This window comes from Papilio machaon, chromosome 6 (assembly GCF_912999745.1).
Source record: "Papilio machaon chromosome 6, ilPapMach1.1, whole genome shotgun sequence".
Taxonomy (NCBI): Eukaryota; Metazoa; Arthropoda; class Insecta; order Lepidoptera; family Papilionidae; genus Papilio; species Papilio machaon.
In genome coordinates this window covers 1,647,148-1,667,113 of record NC_059991.1, presented here as the reverse complement: position 1 = coordinate 1,667,113, position 19,966 = coordinate 1,647,148, and the positions used below count along the sequence as shown (strand labels likewise).

General features: G+C 32.6%; 1 protein-coding gene across 1 annotated transcript in view; it reads left to right on the top strand.

The window, feature by feature from the left end:
• Window positions 1-19,966, top strand: part of LOC106709339 — a 138,036-nt gene that overhangs the window by 24,496 nt on the left and 93,574 nt on the right. The window contains exon 2 of the mRNA XM_045678452.1: window positions 8,521-8,677. Coding sequence (XP_045534408.1) covers window positions 8,546-8,677 — 132 coding nt within the window. The 5' untranslated portion in view covers window positions 8,521-8,545. The remainder of the gene's footprint in view (window positions 1-8,520; window positions 8,678-19,966) is intronic.

Sequence of the window (19,966 nt, the reverse complement as noted above, 5' to 3'; positions counted from 1 at the left end):
CGCTTTACTGCGCCGGTTAAACATTCCTATTAAATCGTGTTATAACAACGCGTTTTGCAGTAAAATGCTTACAATAAATTGAAATGAGAAGCGATTAAAGTCGCATTCAATTTATAAGCAATGTCTACTGCATTTCACAGATTGTTGGGTGTGTTGGTCAACCAACGTTTATACAGCCAAAACCTACTACTACTTATTTCGACTACTTTGTATTATAATAATAATAATAAACTCATTTAATCCATTCAGAAAGCAAGCAATAATTAGAAAGTAAACAATAATAATGTAAAAAAAACAAACATGCTGAAAGGAGGGAAAAACACTAAAACTATATAAAAAAAGCAACGGGCATGTACATATTAACAAGCATAAAAATCAAAGTTCCTACTAGGTTTGCAATGCTGAATGGACAAGGCCTTTACTCAGCATTGTGCTTATTACTTTTCAGAAATAAGCGCTGATATTCTGCAAAAGCCATTGCGTCAGTGCGTCAGTTCATTAGAGGAACTAGTACAAAATTGATCGGTTAACTTCTTAACGATAGATTAGGTTTGACGATCATTAACTTGGAGACGAAATGATTGTAAAAGTTTAATTTTTAATAATTAGATAAGTAAAACAGGATCGAGATCGATTATTCGTTTAGTTCACAATCATAAGAGTATGCGTTTATTTTGTTCTGTAAAAAAAATACCGGTTACAAATTCAACATAGTATTTTCGAATGTAACAATCTGAACAAATATGCGTCTTACATAAAACTACATTAATAACTGGGGCAGGATGCTGATTCTTAATGCATTTAGAAAAAAAGTATTTCAGTATACGAGACTTGCATAAGTGTAAATCTGATTTTTTTTATTTCGTGAAACTAATAAAGAATATCGTAACAAAAAACATGGAACTACATATTTTTTTCTTTATGTTAAAAACAGTGGACACTTTCAAAAGCGTTGCAAAGTCTGGTCAATTGTTCTCTCCGAGAATAATAGAACATTCTTATATGCAATATGAATGTTTTGAAGAAGAAAAAAAAACATTTTTCTATAGCAGGGATTCCCAAAGTGGTCCTGGTGGGGTCGATATCGGTTTCCTAGGGGTCGACATAAACGAAAACTGATTTTGGGGGTCGACGAGGTTTAAAAATTGACCCCTATTAATAATAGTCTACTAATTCAAAGCATTGCCAATTCTCACTCTATCTTCTTCTATTGACCTAAGTCAGAAAGAAAAATAACATTCTGTAGCACCTGTTTTAAGTTAGCGGACTATTATGAATAAGGGGGTTGTTATTAAAAGTAGGTAATTTGGCCATGTAGGAGTCTGATGCCCGAATACTGAAACGTCACTTAAATATGTAAGAGCGTCTTAAATTATAAGACCACGCTTAAACTCCAATATGCAATTTTCGTAAGTCAGTTATGCCCGAATACTGAAACGTTACTTAAATATCTCCTTTCGTAAGCATTGCTTACAATTTAACAGACGTCAAAATTTAAGTGGTATACACAAACGCAAATCAAGACATGTAAGCGCGTGATTCCGTAAGTAGACGTATTATTTTTACGTCATGGCAACATCCTTTGTTTTCGGTCAAAGAGTGTATAAAAAATACTTGTTCTCGATTACGTTTTCTTAAAATTCACTTTACGTATCCGTTTCACGCAGCATGGCTTGGACAACCTATAGTTGTAAGTCGTGTTCATTCCCAAATAGTAAAGAAATTTAAAATAAAAATACTAAATAATCAAAAATCAAAGAAGGTTGTTAAAAAATATCCTTTCTGTTTAAAGTATTTTTAAATAAAAAAAATTAAAAAATTTGACCATACTTTTATAGAATGGAAAGCATCTGGCGTTATGTTTTGACAAGTTTAAATTAATAAAATTTTAATAAATCATAATATCATCAAGACACTTTTTAAGCAGTTTAAGCGTGCGCAGACAGATGTCGCTACAAACCTATTTGCGATTTCGATATATTCTCGTTCAGTCGGCATTTTTATATAAATACTAGCTGTCGCCCGCGACTCCGTTCGTGCGCAGTTAAAAAAAACTTTATAGGGGTATGAATAATAGATTTTGGCCGATTCTCAGACCTACTGAATATGCTCACAAAATTTCATGAGAATCGGTCAAGCCATTTCGGAGGAATACGGGAACGAACATTGTGACATGAGAATTTTATTTGTCCGAATGCGATGATTATGATGAAGCAGACATGTTAACACCTTAGATTTTCACTTTTAAGATAGCCCGCGACCACTCTTAAATTGTTGGCGTACTTAAGTCGACATGACAGTTCTTTTGACAGCAAAATGTCGTTGAGTGACGATCCAGTATAAGAAATGTGATATTGAGTGGCCTTTAAGCATGGTACGACTTGAGTGGCATCAAAGTTGAGATGCGTCTTTAACTGACTTACGAAAATTTCATATTGGAGTTTAAGCGTGGTCTTATAATTTAAGACGCTCTTACATATTTAAGTGACGTTTCAGTATTCGGGCATTAAAGACGCATCTCAACTTTGATGCCAATCAAATCGTACCATGCTTAAAGGCCACTCAATATCACATTTCTTATACTGGATCGTCACTCAACGACATTTTGCTGTCAAAAGAACTGTCATGTCGACTTAAGTACGCCAACAATTTAAGAGTGGTCGCGGGCTATCTTAAAAGTGAAAATCTAAGGTGTTAACATGTCTGCTTCATCATTATCATCGCATTCGGACAAATAAAATTCTCATGTCACAATGTTCGTTCCCGTACTCCTCCGAAATGGCTTGACCGATTCTCATGAAATTTTGTGAGCATATTCAGTAGGTCTGAGAATCGGCCAAAATCTATTATTCATACCCCTATAAAGTTTTTTTTAACTGCGCACGAACGGAGTCGCGGGCGACAGCTAGTATTTATATAAAAATGCCGACTGAACTAGAATATATCGAAATCGCAAATAGGTTTGTAGCGACATCTGTCTGCGCCCGCTTAAACTGCTTAAAAAGTGTCTTGATGATATTATGATTTATTAAAATTTTATTAATTTAAACTTGTCAAAACATAACGCCAGATGCTTTCCATTCTACAAAAGTATGGTCAAATTTTTTAATTTTTTTTATTTAAAAATACTTTAAACAGAAAGGATATTTTTTAACAACCTTCTTTGATTTTTGATTATTTAGTATTTTTATTTTAAATTTCTTTACTATTTGGGAATGAACACGTCTTACAACTATAGGTTGTCCAAGCCATGCTGCGTGAAACGGATACGTAAAGTGAATTTTAAGAAAACGTAATCGAGAACAAGTATTTTATATACACTCTTTGACAGAAAACAAAGGATGTTGCCATGACGTAAAAATAATACGTCTACTTACGGAATCACGCGCTTACATGTCTTGATTTGCGTTTGTGTATACCACTTAAATTTTGACGTCTGTTAAATTGTAAGCAATGCTTACGAAAGGAGATATTTAAGTAACGTTTCAGTATTCGGGCATGAGGTAACTGTTCATTTCGGAAAAGGGGTCACTTGTCCAAAATAGTTTGGGGATCCCTGATCTATAGTATCAACATATTTGTGACAACGTAGTCATTACATTATGAAAACGCGAGATGTCTAATACTTTTACAGGATAATTAAAAAAAATACATTGAAATTATTGCTTCACAAAGTCTGAGTACTTAATTTTTTTTAAAATGTGAAATATGCCTCGGTATCAAACAACCAGTACTATTTAGTAACAGAAATATAATATGCATAATTAAATATTTTATTCTATTTTCAGACATTTCCTGCATTGCGATAATGAAATTATCATATCAAAAAATTATAATGTTATACAATATAATCCGTTCGATAAAACATGACAATCATAACCTTAAAGGTTATGTTATTACTTGTTGCATAAATTACTGAATTAGTTTCAACTTCATTACGAATGATTGAGCTACTTTTTCATATATCTTTTTCATTAAGATTGGAATGCATTTGAAATAAAATATTTTTACACGAAAGTATCTAAAAACCCTCTTCTCTCCTTTATAAGTAGGCAACACATCTGCTTCATATTGCTCTAGTTGTCTATGGGTTGCTGAATCACTTGGCTATTTTAGCGATATGTATTTATTATTGCAGTTTGCAGTGGATTTTAAACAAAATATTTAATTTTGTCTAAGAATCTGTGAAACGTTAAATTTTATTCAAAACTTTCTATGGCTCTGTAATCTGAAGTCACAACTGTCAAAGCAAAGAACGATCGCAGTCACGGGATTAAAATTAGAAGAGGGTGAAGATTAAAGAATTTAATAAAAGCCGGACTTTAGTACGAGAATGGCGTGGAATCACATTATAGAGGGGTTAGAAAAGCGGAAAAATTCAATGTGAATACTAAATTCTGAGGGAATCGCGTTTATGGCAGTGGGGTTTTATAAGTTTTACGTTTAAATGACTCTGTTATCTTTATTCGCGTTTTTATTAAGTAGTGGAATGTTTAGGTTAGTGGTTAGGATAGTCTATAGCTCACTGCGACAAAAGCGAATCGGTACCGAGGCGAATCCAATTTTGATTTAAGCCTGGCTTGGATTTGATTACAGCACGAAACCAAATCTAGCGTCTTAGTGTTTTTTCACGTTACGTTTCATGTTCGTAATTTGATGACGTTTAGGGTAACATTCAGCCTTTGACTCATGGGAGTGCATTTGTTACATTGGTAAATAGTAAGTAAAAAGTAAGTCTGTGGTTGTAGTGAATTTTTATTTTGCACGTTCCTTATCGAAACGATACCACGGTACTCTAGTTTCTTTCACATGCATTTACATGTAAATAGTAATATTAAATGATAATACGCGTGGCGTGGATTTAAATTACACTCATTAGCTTTTATAACTTCACTTACTATGATGTATGTTATTTCTTTTGTTTGCGCTATTGTTCTTAAGGCATCCCAGCTTAAAATAATCAATTTACGTACGTAATGTACGCTTTTTAACACCATATAACTAACAAAATAATTGACAGTGCAATGTAAACACCGTTTTTAAATACCGTTATGCTTTATTGGTGAGTGACCATATGTAGATAATGGCAGGTCGAATGCGGCTAATCCCAAGCGAGGGTATGCGCCGCACGGTGCAGTTTCCGGGACGTCTCTTGCATACCGAGTATATTTGTAGCGACCATTACAGGCGAAATTAAACACTAAAATTAATTAAATTGTGGAGTTGTAGGTTAGCCACTACTCGTATTGTGTGAATCGTTTCCTAATTCCTGAGGGTCCTCTCTTATTGATCGTTTCTCGTACTCTTCATGTCACTTCTATAGGACAATACGATAATTATGATAAAGTTTATTGTATGGAATAATATTTCCTGTAAATTAAGACTAAAACATTCAATAAAACGACGAGAACAAAAAAGGTCAAAGGATTTTTTTACTAAAATAAAATAGATTCACAGAATAGAGCATTAAAAATAAAAAAAAAAACGTGTTTATTTTGCATTGAAATGCACACCTGTAACAAATGATTTTTAAAATGCAATGTAATAACAGATTATGGCTAGGGCTTCTGATAAATATGAACACATAGTCTATATTTAAAAATCTACATAATAGGATATTAAAAAAATTCTTCATTCGAAGTGTGAAAATTGCTGACATCTGAAACCTTCTCATACTATGCATAAAATACCACGAAATATTTTATATCTTATAATTCTGTTGGAGCAGGAAAACATATTTGATAATCACATATATATTTTAAAAATTAGAGAGTTTAGATTATAGGGAAACGAAAAGATATTGAAGTGTGCAATTGTTTGTGATGGTAAAAAATGTTCACAACAATTTATTTCACATAAAACAAAAAGGAGATGGCACTCCGGTGTGACGTAAGCGTTACGTAGCAACAGTACGATGTTGTGCAACACTAGAATTGGATGATGCCGTTATAATGGCCGACAATAGACGAGCGCTAGTGTGGTACGGACCTTAATTCTTAAAATGGCGCGCTGCCGCAATTTTACTTATGGCCAAAATGCACACGCGATCGGGGCAAACGCGACTAAAGGAAACGTTTTGTTATGCCACTTTTAGCTTGACGACCGTGTATCCGCTGTTTTGGTGTCGAATCCTATTTGTATAAATCATTTAACACTTTATTGATTCGATAATGTATTAAGAATTCCTCTGATTGTACATCCATTTCCTGATGATCAAAGGTAAGCAACGCATCTGCAAATGCGGATGTCTTTAGGCAACCGTCACTTCGCTAATTTGGTGAATTCAGATGACCGCTTCCTCGTTTTCTGTCTTTTACTATAAAACAAAAGAAATTAACAAACATTATAGAATATTAAATAAACGACACTGAACTCTTTTAAGTTGGAAATCGATCAATATCAAATAAAGAGTAAAGTAAGAGTAAAGAGTCTATATTTTTGCACAATAGAGCAGACCAGAGTACTTTTTCGAATTTAAAAATAAATACATCCATAAATATTACAACAATTCATCACAATTCCGCATTAAAGAAAAACTAGCCTTGCATTGTGTCATTAAACATCCGCACGTCTCATTGCAACAATAAATAATGGACTCAGTACGCTGCGATTTAAAGTTCAATATCGTTTAACATGATCTGTTCCATCGACCAAATAAGGAGTGCACATTTTCACCGATGCCGCCCAATCAGTCTTATATAGAATTTTTCTCTCATATAAAAATTGAGTATAAAAATAACGAACCCGTAGACGTACTGTTAAGGAGTAAAATAGTAATTAACTATACCAATTAAGTTGAAAGACATATTAAAGCAGTTAATTTAAACGAATGATAAAGGTGAAGATATGATTATTATTGTCGCGGTTACATCAGTTTATTAACATCTTTAAAAGGCGCTTCTTTGCTGAGATATATTTTAACGTGGATTTCTACTGCTCATCAATCTAAATTCTTGAATTAGCTGTATTTTCTTTGTTTATGTTTTCTATGTTTTCAATTTATCCGTGAAAATCAAAGTGATTACAATGTAATTATAAGAAAATAGCTTCGATGTTTTTAGGTTAGCAAAGAGGAAGCGGCCACTTGAATTCTCCGAAATAACGAAGCGACCGTTGCCCATAGACATCCGCAATTGCAGATGCGTTTTTTACCTTTATGTGATGGAGGAGAGGATGCACAGAAAGATAACATTTGTCCTTCCCGTACGTCCACGACAAACTCACTTTCTTTCCTTTCAGATCCTTTCCTTAAATGAAAAGGATGGGAAGGGAAAGAGGACTGTAATGAAGCCTCCGGCATGTACACCTATCAGACGAAATGCGAAATTGCTCTGACTTCACGCTTGCTTCTGTGTGGTATTTCACCGGTCAAGCCGGCCTGCTCGTGCAACAGATGTTGTTGCCGGCGTCTACCACTGTTAGATTCTACCTATATTGTGATTTATTTAACATGTTTATGAAGTTAAATGTTAATGAAGTTACCATTAAAGTTTAACGCGTCAAGTGTTATCATTTCCTGACGGACAAACACAGAAGTTACGCAACCGTAGTCTATTGTAAGCTCACGAAGACATGTCTACAACGAAACCTTGCAGCATTTCCTTAGTTAAAATTAACAAACGCTTAATGGCCTTCGTAATAAGAGCAATGCAAGTGCTTTATAAACAAGATATGAAGTGCAGTTACCGATTATGGAAATGCATTCGCTAAAAGCTGTTCGTACATTGAAAATTATGTCGCTTTATATAATTATTCCACTTCCTTGATGGATAATTTGATTTATGGATGCGTGTTTTATAAGCTATGATTTTGTTTTGGTAGTTCGATGTCTTATTTTAGAATGTTTCATGTTTATGTTGTCAATTCTTATTAGGAATGGCTGTGACAGCACAACATATTTCTTGCTTTGATAATGAGGTGTACCTAATTCTAAAGAAGTATTTAAAAGTATCAAAGGGACGTATCGATAGATACAAATACTCCATCTACTACGTTAACTCGATATAACGAGTAAATATTAATTATTAACATAATGTGAATGGACGTCGTTTTACTTTGTAAGTTTGACATCACCTCGCTCCACTACTGTCATGTCAAGGGTCCAGCGATTATGTCGAACTCTTAAAATTATTCATACCATTGTCTCTGATGGTTTGGAGTTAGTTACGGCTTAATGAACTCTTTAAAGCGGAAACATTTCGACACAGTTTAGGTCATTCGACTGTTAAATAGTTTTAATTTAACTAACTATTTGCCGAAGTAGCGCATAAAAGAAATTTTCAAAGTTTTTTGGATCTACAATAATTTACACTCAATGATTAGCTAAACTATCGCCAACTTGTGATATGTTAAAAAAGTGTCAGAAATGACGTCATCGCATGTACAAAATACATTAAGAACATAGCATGTTTGCATGTAAACAGCTAATAAGAAAGGTGTTTATATACTTGGTGACAATGATTAAGCTATGTACTTCATATGGGAAAGTCACGTGTTATAAAGATGTGTGTTGATTTGCAGAGCATGCCGCCGCCTGCGTGAAGGCATGAGCGGGCGCGGAGCGGGCGGGCAGCGCTGCCAGCTCATCCTGCAGCGTTGCCTCGCGATACACCTTAGCAAGCCGGGCAACGCGCCCGATGACTTCTGGATGTACGACTCCGGTTATCTGCTGTTCCAGGTATGTACCTACTTAAGCTTGTAACAACACATAGACTTCAACTATAAAATTAACTAAGTTCGACCCTGTATTAACTGATCTCAAAATGTGATCTTTGTATCGCTAAGAGAGCAATACATTTTTTATCAATCGAGCAACTTGTAGAAGCTATAACAAAAGTTTTTCGATTTCCTTTTCTATTAGAATACCTTTTATTCAGTAACATCCGTTTTCAGCTGGAAACTGTCTAAAAATAGTGCAAAGAAGTTTATTTTTTAAAGCCAAGCGGTCGACTCGTCCACGATAGTTCAACGTGGGACGTACATCTCGTCGAGACTAATTTCATCATAGTAGTGTACTTTTGTAACCGATATGAACAAAAACAAAAGCATTTCTATTCTTTTTTTAAATACACTAGTAGTATAAAAAGTAGCTTATGTGTTCTTCCAGTGTTCTTCCACTATGTTCTACATGTGTGTCAATTTTCATCAAGATTGAGTCGTTTCGGAGATATCTTCAAACAAACATCCATCCATTCATCCAAACATTCGCATTTTTAATATTAGTAAGATATGGATTGGTACGAAGGCATGTTCGTAAGTAATGATAAAATGAATGCAAATTAGCATGTATATATTATATATTTGCTAAGAAATTAGTAACTTAAAATAAATTGAATTTTAAACTAAACGATATTATATCTCAATTGTTAATAAATCTCAATTGAAGAAAGCTCCAGGAGCTTTTCATTCAAAATGAGCTTTTGTAATGGACTTTAAATTACAATTAATTACAATCAAAGCGCTCAATTGAGATACGAATAGTTTGCATTGCGTCATTGCAACGAATACCAGTCGCAATGAACTATTGAAATAAATCATAGCTCTTATGCATTTATTATGCATCCATTAATTTGAATCCAACGAATGCAATGAATTAATTGGTTACTCGCTATGTTATTTGGAGAGACAATGATTGTTTTGTTTTATTATTGCAGTCGGTTAGGGCGAAGATATACATTTCACAGAGAGCCTAGCACGAATATTTCTGACACGCGCCTTCGTAATTTCATCGACAAAATATGTCAACATTTTTAAGAAATTTGTTGGTGTACTTAACACCCTGTACGTAAATTTTCATTACAAATACGTTATATAATGTGTTTCTTTACAGACTTTTGCATTCATAATGTCAGGGTTTTTAGGTTTTATTTTTCGATAAGTAACAAGATACTTTTCCGTGTTATTTTGCAGAAAACTATATCTTACTCAAAAACTGATGTAATTTTAAAATGAAAATAAAATCTTTTTTGATGACAACATTCATAATTTAATTGAATATATGTGTACTAGTTGTCGCCCGCAATTCCGTCCATGCGGATTAAAAAAAAAATCTTAATTTGTAGCCTATGTGTTTCTTCCACACTGTTCAACACATATGCGAAATTTTATCGAGATCCGTTTAGCTGTTCTGGTGATACATTCAAACTAAGATCCACACATCAAAACATTCGTATTTATATTAGTATGATTTATATTATTAGTAAAATAATAAACGAGGAGTCATAGACTAAAATGCATTATTATGTTTTAATGCACTCAGTAGTTCATCTCGATGGCGCCGAAGTCACGTACATTTCAATATGATCGCTACCGTGTAGAAAGTAAAGAGCGTACAATCCCGGGTTGCGGTAGGTCAATCGCGGTCCCTTTATAATAAATCAACGGTACGTGCCCTCAGTCGCGCTGTCGTTGTTGCCTCGTTCACCGTGTTTCAGATGCGAACATGATTTACTACTGGCTCTTAGACTATGCGTGTATGTTGATTGTTGCAGTAGAAACATTCCCAACATAAACATGATAATTTTTGCAATATATTTGGTTTTATTTTATTTATTCTTATTTGTGTTATTAAAATACAAAAGTTGCCCATGAATTTCGCAAAAACATACTCCAACATTTTATATTATTTATTGTGCTTTGAAGAATTCAACACACGATATATTTTATCACGGTATTCCTTTAATGCATTGAACAATTACAACGACCTTTCGTTTAAAAGCAGCGAGATTTCGAATTATTTCTCAAACTTTGCGATATCATAGATGATAAAAAAAAATAGTTATTTTTCAATTCTCTTGGAACAATAGGAACGGATCAATGGGTCGGGCTTTGTTTGTACGATTTCATCTGTCCCGAGGCGATGTGTAATATCCGCACTAGACGACAGGCGGCGCCTCTGAGCGCTTAGCAAACTAGAGAATAGATCCTGGATGGAACTTTACTTAATTGCATCGTCAAATATTAGATACTAGTGAACTCTAGAATCGTTTTTTTAATTCTAATACAGTATGACTAAAACTACGATTAAAAATTATACTAGCTGTAAGTTTTTGACACGCTTTTATCATTAGAGAAACAATAAAATGTTGTTGGTTTTTTTGGATGGTAAATGACTCATATTATATTTGTCCACTTTACTTTTAGCTTTACTCGGTTGGAAATCCTGGTTCATTGACCGTTGAATCATTAATTAGATAGGTTTTATCTGAATTTATGATATTTAATTCTTTTAGTATTAAAAAATATCTTTATAATAAAGCAACAATGATATCTATATTTCTAGGCAGCATTTCATTCGTAAACGATTCAAGGTATTGTGTTAACCAATTATTAACAGTTAAATTGTTTAATTAAAAATAAAAGGGTTAATAAGACGACCTTGTCCTTGTGATAGGGAAAGCGATTACGAAACGAAATTTTATAGTTCCGTGAAGTGGAAAATTTTACGGCTTATAATTCTTAAAAGAGTGATTATTACCAATGTTTAGGTTTTTTGACTCATTCTATTATTGTGATGAATTTACTTTGTTTGTATTAAGTAAAAATTATTTTGTAATCACTTTTTTTTATGAAATCCATTAAATAAATATATATACTTTCAAACTAAAACGATATTTTAGTTTGAAAGAAATACTGGTTTAAGTAACTTTATTTAAAATAAAAATAAAAACAGAAGCAAGCGAGTAAAAAATTAAGTTTGTTGACAATTATATTGAAGCGAGATATATCCTCGTAAATTTCCGTTTTACTGTTATAATGATTGTAAATTAAAGTAAATGACAGAATAAATAAGTTTACAACGAAATCTCCGTGAGAAAGGAGGCAATATTAATGAATGAAATTGTATTACACAATAATTAAATTCTCACGAGTTCGTTAAAAAAAATTGTCATTACACTAATCGAAATCGATGGAGAAAAAACACAATGAAATCGATGCCCGTATTAATATCGATTAAGTGAAGCATAGGGTTCCGATAGTTTCAGAGTAAATTAGCCGTGTTTAACGTCGTATTGTGCGATTGTCGAGTCACTATTATCGATATGCGATTGTCGATAAAATTTTATATCGCTTTCCATTCGATAATTCCGTGAGAACCTTTGTGGTTAGCATTTCTGTGTGAAACTGGTAAATGATTTATTATTGATACTATCAACGAGGATATGGTTTTAGTTTATTTATGTTTCTTGTAATGTTAGCATATTAAAAGTCATTAGATGAACCAGTGTTGAATGACCTTTGAGTTTTACATGATATTGTTTAATTAAAAATAATTAAATATACAGTAAAAGAAGAATGTGAACCCGAACTCGTTAAGTTATTTCTAGAGCTTTATCATATAAGTCAACTCTGACGCTTTGTTATGTCTGATACTACTTTATTTACGCCTCCTAACTTGTACAATTCACATACTTGTCCAATTATGATAGAAGTCGATAATTTAACAAATTCGCCACTTGTATTAATTGATGAAGTTCAGTAAAAAATAATTATGTTGCACAAAAATATAGTATTTCAGCCACAAAAAAATTGTGACAGTAAAAATGTTCAACCATCGAAGGTAACATATGTCACAATTGAATGTAGTGTAATCCGGACACTTTACTTTCACAGTCCAGTTCCGATGAACAAATGTATCTCGCACGATGCAATCTTCTACGATCTCTGATGTGTTAAAATTGAAAACTTACATAATATCTGTAGCAATTACATCGCATCGCCTCAGGTCAAGTAAAAGGACGTTGAAGGGTCTTCGATTAGATGCAGTAACATCTCGAATGACTGATTGACTAAGTTTTTATAACTTCCTCGTAATGCTATCGATAGAACTTAATAACTTTAACTGAAGACTTCGTTCAAATGTTACCTTTTCTGTGTTGTGAATTATATAAACCTAGCTATCGCCCGCAACTCCGCCCTCGCGGCATTAAAAAAAACATAATAAATAGCCTATGTGTTCTTTCAGACTATGTTTTACATCTGTGATAAATTTCATCAAGATTCGTTCAGCTGTTCTGGAGATATCTTCAAACAAACATCCATCTATCCATCTAAACATTCGCATTTATAATATTAGTATTTTATATTGGAATTATAAATGTAAGCATTAATATTGTTTACCCTAAAACGTATTGCATAGACGTATTAAATCTGCGGTCTCTTTGTTTCGTATGATTTAATTATAACGAACAATCATCTTATACGACTGCATTGAGAGTTATCCAACCATGCTCTTTCAATTCGGACGCGCACAGCGACCTCTGGTGGACTAATACTTAGTTTATTGTTATAAAACTACAATAAAGCCATTCATGAAGTGTACAAACGATTGACTTTTAAAATAATGTTAAAAAAATTTAACACTTCGATTTCTAAGTTGGCGTCAAAGTACAATATGTTTATAAAAAGCGTTACTTAGTCTAGAACATAAGAAGAGATTGCTACAACGATGATGTGTATAATCAAGAGAACAAACATATATTCTTAGAGATTTTGAACCTTACAATGTATGTTGCTACAACAATTTAATTACATCCAGATTCGATAACAACAACAATTTACAAGACATGATTTGCTGAGAAATCAATCGTTAAAAGCATGGATAACAGACAACTGTTTGTTACGTCGTTAATGAACGAGATGTAAAAAAAAACTTATAACTGCTCAATTAATCGGTGAACGACGTTTGATCAAATGGAAAGCATTTCGCGGGCGATCACGACTTCAAACAAGTTAATATCTCGCCAGTTACTAACGAAATTGTATATTAACTAATACTGTTTTTTTTTAATATTAAAGGGAAGAGATCTATGAAGCTTTACTATATGTACAGGGTACTTTTATTTATTTATAATTTGTACAATAACCCAAATGTCAACCAATAAAATATTTTATTTTATTGTAAAAGGAATTAATGTGTTCGTATTTTACTTGAGTGCATTTATATTATTTTCAATAAACAATAACTACAACAACAGTAAACTAAAATCTAATTTACATACAATTCCAGATTTTTAAAACTCTACCGTATCTTTTCTAACTCGATATCTCTGTTAATTTAGTCGTCACTTCTTAATACTTTTCACACAATTCATTCTAAAACTAAAGTTAATATACAACTAGATTGCTAACCTATTCTTTTTTATTACTCGAGTTTGGAATTATTGTTTCATTTTAATATAGAATTGTTACTATCCGCTTTTTTCTGGTGAACAAGCTAAATTACTTACCCAAATATCATCATAAATATCAAGTTATTAGCTACACTATGTGTGAGAAGGCGAAAGTTGAAATGATTCAATCTGATCGAGAGAGGATCGTTACGTGAATTAACTGCATAGGAATTGTTGATTGAAATTCTGCCTCTGACGTCACAGAGCTTAAACGATGAACTCGTGATTTGTTTTGCTTTCCATCTATCTAAAGGTGATTGACTATAATGAATAACAAGTGTTAAGATGCAGTTTTAGCGAAGCGCACGTTGCTATTAACTCATTTCTTCAAGACGCTGACATTGTTAAAACGTCCAATGTCACTAAGATTTTTACGTATAAATATATTTATATATTTAAGTGACGTATTATATTTCGATGTTAAATTACACTTTGTAAAGGTGATACTTCATTGGTTGTTATTTTATGTGCATCGGCACCGGCAGACATTGATGACAGTGCGACTACCATTGAAATGTCATCTTTGCAAATTGTCGAAAAATAGTATAATAGGTACAATTGGTGAATAATTTAATTAATTCAATTTCTTTACGATTTGTTTAGGAGAATTAAAAATGGGCACGATCCGACGTTCTTACGGCGAAGGAAACCATCGAGATGCAGCCTGAACATATCTGTGAAGAAATTCAAAGATATGTGTGTGAAGTGAACCCAACGTGGTTGACTATGGCCTCGTCATACCCCTCACTTAATGTAGGCTCCGATCCCCTCAGTAGGGACGTATAGTAAGCTGATGATGCTGTATACGTTGCCTGTGTCAGAGTTACCTGTTAACAATAATGATATTCGACTTGCAATGCAGACAATGAACCTTGACAGACATAAGAAATGTCTGATTACAAGAAATTGCGCAGTTTGTGAAAATGTGCCGATAGATTAGATTGATTATGTTAATACTCAAGGTCGTCAATATTCTTTATCATAATAAATTCTAAAACATTGACCTACTCCAGTTTGCTTGCTTTTGATATAATGTACTGTCTGCTGATTGAGATAGAGGTGTAGTGACAATTTTAAACAGTGCATTTCAAAATGCTTGAATAAAATAATTATTTCGTGAATCTTTACTAGTTATATCTCTATGGTATATACGTCATATTAGTAATTCATTTAACGTAATTTGTTTCTGAAATATTGTTTATTTACAATGACACTTCAAACTATTTAAAACATTTAATATCATCAACCTCAATCAATCAAAACAGAGCAAATTTATTTTTGCAAATAAAATTAAGCTTTATCTTTTACAAACAAGATTTAAATTTACTTTGCATAATTTTATTTAATCCAGAGCAAGGGTAAAAAGACGTGAAATTTAAAATTAAACTTTGTTTCAATATCCTGGTCTGTGGGAACACATACATCACTAGTAGTCGTACCACTAATTCTGTACACTGTTAAATAAAACTTTACAGAGCATTGGATATTGTCCTAAAACTTATACAACTTGGTTACGAATCTCCGTTAATGTTGCACAAGTGTTTCCTATAACTAATACAATTGAACTAGAAATGGAGTAGTTTTAAGTGAATTTGTTCCAGTCGTTGTTTGACGAGATTTATCTCCATGTTCACGAACTTGAATATTCAATAGGGAGAGTTTTCCTGTTCCTATTTCATACGTATCTGTTTTGAAGGATCAATTTTAGTTAATTGGTGTACGGATTTTGAGTTGTTTTAGCATCGCTTTTGAAATTGCTTGGTTTATGAATAAGATCGGGTATTTTTAATTTACGTTTACTTTTAGCAAGTTTTTTTGGTAAAAAGTGCTGTTGCAACCGGATCAAGTCGTAAGTTTTAAGCTATAATTAAAAAATTGTATTTTGTGTTTCTTGATTAATTCACAGATTTTTTTTCATGATTATATTAAACAGTTTAAATTACCGATTTTATTTCAAATAGTAGTCGGCAACTTTAAAAACTGACAACTTTGCAAAAAAAAAGAATCTAACTTATCTAAGTAATGATTCATTTAATTAAACTTGAATTTAAGTAGGCGTTAAAAATAATAAATGATGCTTAGTTTAAAAACAACGCAATAACATCGCTTCCGTCCATACTGGGTAACATTTGACCTCCTCGCGGGTCGTTTGACTTCTGACCCCGCGGTATTACAGCACACCTTAAGTTCAATTGCAATTAGACAAACAGCTAGATTAGCGTATAAGATAGCTCTATTGAATTTAGATTAACATGCGGAGTTTGTATGGGTTTACGAAATTGTTTTAATAATGGTGCGGCAATGGATTATACATATGAGAAGAATTCACTTGTTATTTTACATACTTCTGATGCCTTTTACAACTTAAATATTCAACCTTTATTGTAAGTAGAATATTTGCACTTTTAAAAGTAAAAGTGGCATATGTATTCTTACAGACTATGTTCTACATATGTGCCAAATTTCATCAAGATCCTATGAGCCGTTCCGGAGATACCTACAAACAAACATACATCCATCCATCCATCCATCTAAACAATCACATCTATATATATAAAAGAAAGCCGTGTTAGTTACACTATTTATAACTCAAGAACGGCTGAATCGATTTGACTGAAAATTGTTGGGCAGGTAGCTTAGAACCAGGAAACGGACATAGGATAATTTTTACCCCGTTTTCTATTTTTTATTCCGCGCGGACGGAGTCGCGGGTAAAAGCTAGTTTAAAATATTAGTAAGATATCTTATGATAAAATAATTTTGGAAGTTTTATTATTTAGAACCGTTATAATTTAGTATTATTTGTAACTTGATAGTTCGCTCGAAATTCAACTTTTTTATAATTTACAGTTTTTCATTATTAGTAGAACATGAACAAAGAGATATGAATAATTTATGATATGTTATATTGCATTAGATAAGAACTGACGGTCCATTCTATTCGCAAACTCGTATGGGTATTAGCAAAATATACCGTTTGTTTCACACAATTGTAGTCTGTATAATAAGAGCCAAACTTTATAAGTGCTCGTGATTAGCAGTGAACACACATTTGGGCCAACTGCGAGGGAATGCCTGTATACCATTGCGACCATCTCATACCTTAATTGTGCATATCGTCTTGTATGTATTTTCGAGCCACCGTAAAGTTTGTATAGCACTGTATATATTACGAACCGGATAATGGTTTTAATATGCGTCACCATGTAGAAACGGAGCTCGGATAACGGATAAAACTGTTAAGATAATTAGCAAAAAATACAAAAAAACTTCTACCATTGTTAGACAACCGTTACCAATGTTTATTTAATGCACGTGGACAGAGATTGCTATATCATCGCTCGGCATTGTATTCTTCAGTGTTGATTTTTTAAACAAAATTTTAAACCGAATAGGGTAATTTGTTATATATTGGTTTATTCAAACTGTACTATCTATATATATAAAAGAAAGTCGTGTTAGTTACGTGTCGACGAGTCGCGGGTAAAAGCTAGTTTTAAATAAAAAAACTTCCCTTTTAATATATAGATTATCCGTCGAAGAATCAAACATGCTTTCAATTGCACCTTTTTAGTTGCAAATAGAGAATCATTTCTTCTTAGATGTGAATTGAATCGTGCTAATTTGTTGATAGTAAAAAATCTGTGTGCACATGCCCTTATATTTGACTTTGACGTATTCGTTACCTGGTGTTACGTATTTTCGCGTAACAGTTCGGAAGATGAGGTCTATTATATTACCGAAAGGTCAGTTATAATGATAATGTTCTTTGTTTTTTAAAGTTCAACGCTACATAGAAAGTGTTATTGAAACGTAGCTAATTAAGGCGGAGATAATTGTAGATGAGATTACATTTTATTAATGTTTTGTTTGTTTTTTATGTTATGAGCAATAGTAAAAGTATTAAGTTACTTACATTATATTTTTTTTACAAAATCTAAGTGAGTTTTTGTAATAACACCTACAGTGTAAACTTTCAATAAATGTATATTTTTACACTAAGAGTTAAATATATGATTGTTAGTTATTATTAGAAGTTCCACGTAAGTTAACAAAGGTTATGAATAAACGGGTACAGGTTAAAACGGACAATAATATTTAAACAAATTACTAAGGGCAACAAGCGTGGGTTAGAACTCAGAACTGTTTGGTCAAGTCTAGCTAATTGCTGAGTCGAACGGTCGTCAAACTGAAAGTCACAGTACATAAACAAACAATAAGGAACCTTCCACTTTCCATACAACACCTATATTAAATAGAAACATGCAACAGAAGTCACGACAATTTCATTAAACACCTAACAAAGTAAAATGACACTTATTATTTAAGACACAACGTCGTTATTACATTGGTTTGCGAAATATATTTGTGACCGTTTAGAATTCAATAGATATTTGGAGTGACCTGGTTGTAGACAGTGTACACGCAAATTCCGAAAGGCTGATTGATGAGCTTACAGCATTGTTACGTGGAGACCTTAACAAAAACATTGGAAATTAATTATTTTTAAAGCTTATTCCAAAAAAAGTATCACTTATCGTTATTTATTAAACCGGAATACAAGTGGGATTTAAATTTTTCTGTACTGGAAAGCAAAGTAAAACAGATTTCTGTAATTTTGAAAAAGTAATTCTGTTATGTAATCCTATCTTAGTACAAATTGAGACCCATATCAAAACACGTCTAAGCATCTAAAACAAAAAAGTGCTATAACCTTACGAGTATATAAAAGAGTTCAAACAGCTATAATCAATAGCGTTCGATTTTGGAAAGTCACCCTAAGGCTTTATAAACGTGAGAACTTACTTAACCTGTATAATCAAATCTTTAAACACTTCCGGGAAGAACTTGATTAACAAAACACTTTATAAGAGTTATTAAATGACTACCATTGAATAATCATAATATAAATAATCCTTAAAGGAGCTTATTTGTATGATTGTATAAAAGCTCCTTGAAAATACAAATGGTCGGTAAAATATGTATGTACGTACTACCTTTCCATAGATCTCTATCATCCGTTATATTATCTGAATTTATTCCCTTCTTACTTGTATCCTTTTTCTTACAGGCCATTCAATGTTTCAATGCCTTGCAAACTGAAAATATTTCAAATCAATTGTTATGTTACAATTACATAACATAATATCAAGACATTATTTTCATATGTTAGGCCAAGACAGACATTCAAAGTCAAAGTTGATACATCAAAATGAAATGTAATGGGATGAAAGCAAAAGTTGTTCGTGTAACGATCGCCTGCAGCTGATTTCACGTCGCTTTTCCTTTCTTTTTTTATTATCGAAGTTACAAATATGTTACGGCGTTTTATTCTTCGATAGCTGATTGGTTTATCTTTAGTTAAATCTAAAGATTACATACGAATAAGAGTTAGAAGTTTCGAATCACTTAAAGAGAACTCTATAAGGCTTCAAATGCAATTTCCTACAACGAGAATTTCTTTATGAGTTAAAATAGTTCAAGTAAAAATAAATTAAAAAATTGGATGTCTAAGTAATTAATTGCTTGTTCCGTTACTTATTTTTATCTGCACTAACAATTTGGTAATTCCACGTAGCTTCGTTTAAAGCCTTAAAAGTATGTTTCATGTCTACATGAGAAGAAGTGTCGAACGCTATATAGGGATTTCGGAATTCTGTAAATTAACAGCTGCCGGCGCAAAAGTATTTTATATTTGCCATATTTGGATGAACACCTTTCTTTACTGCAGTGTCATTAAAAAGGAATTTAACATTGGCCGGTTTCTTTGTTTTACCGAAAAATGTTGTTAAGTT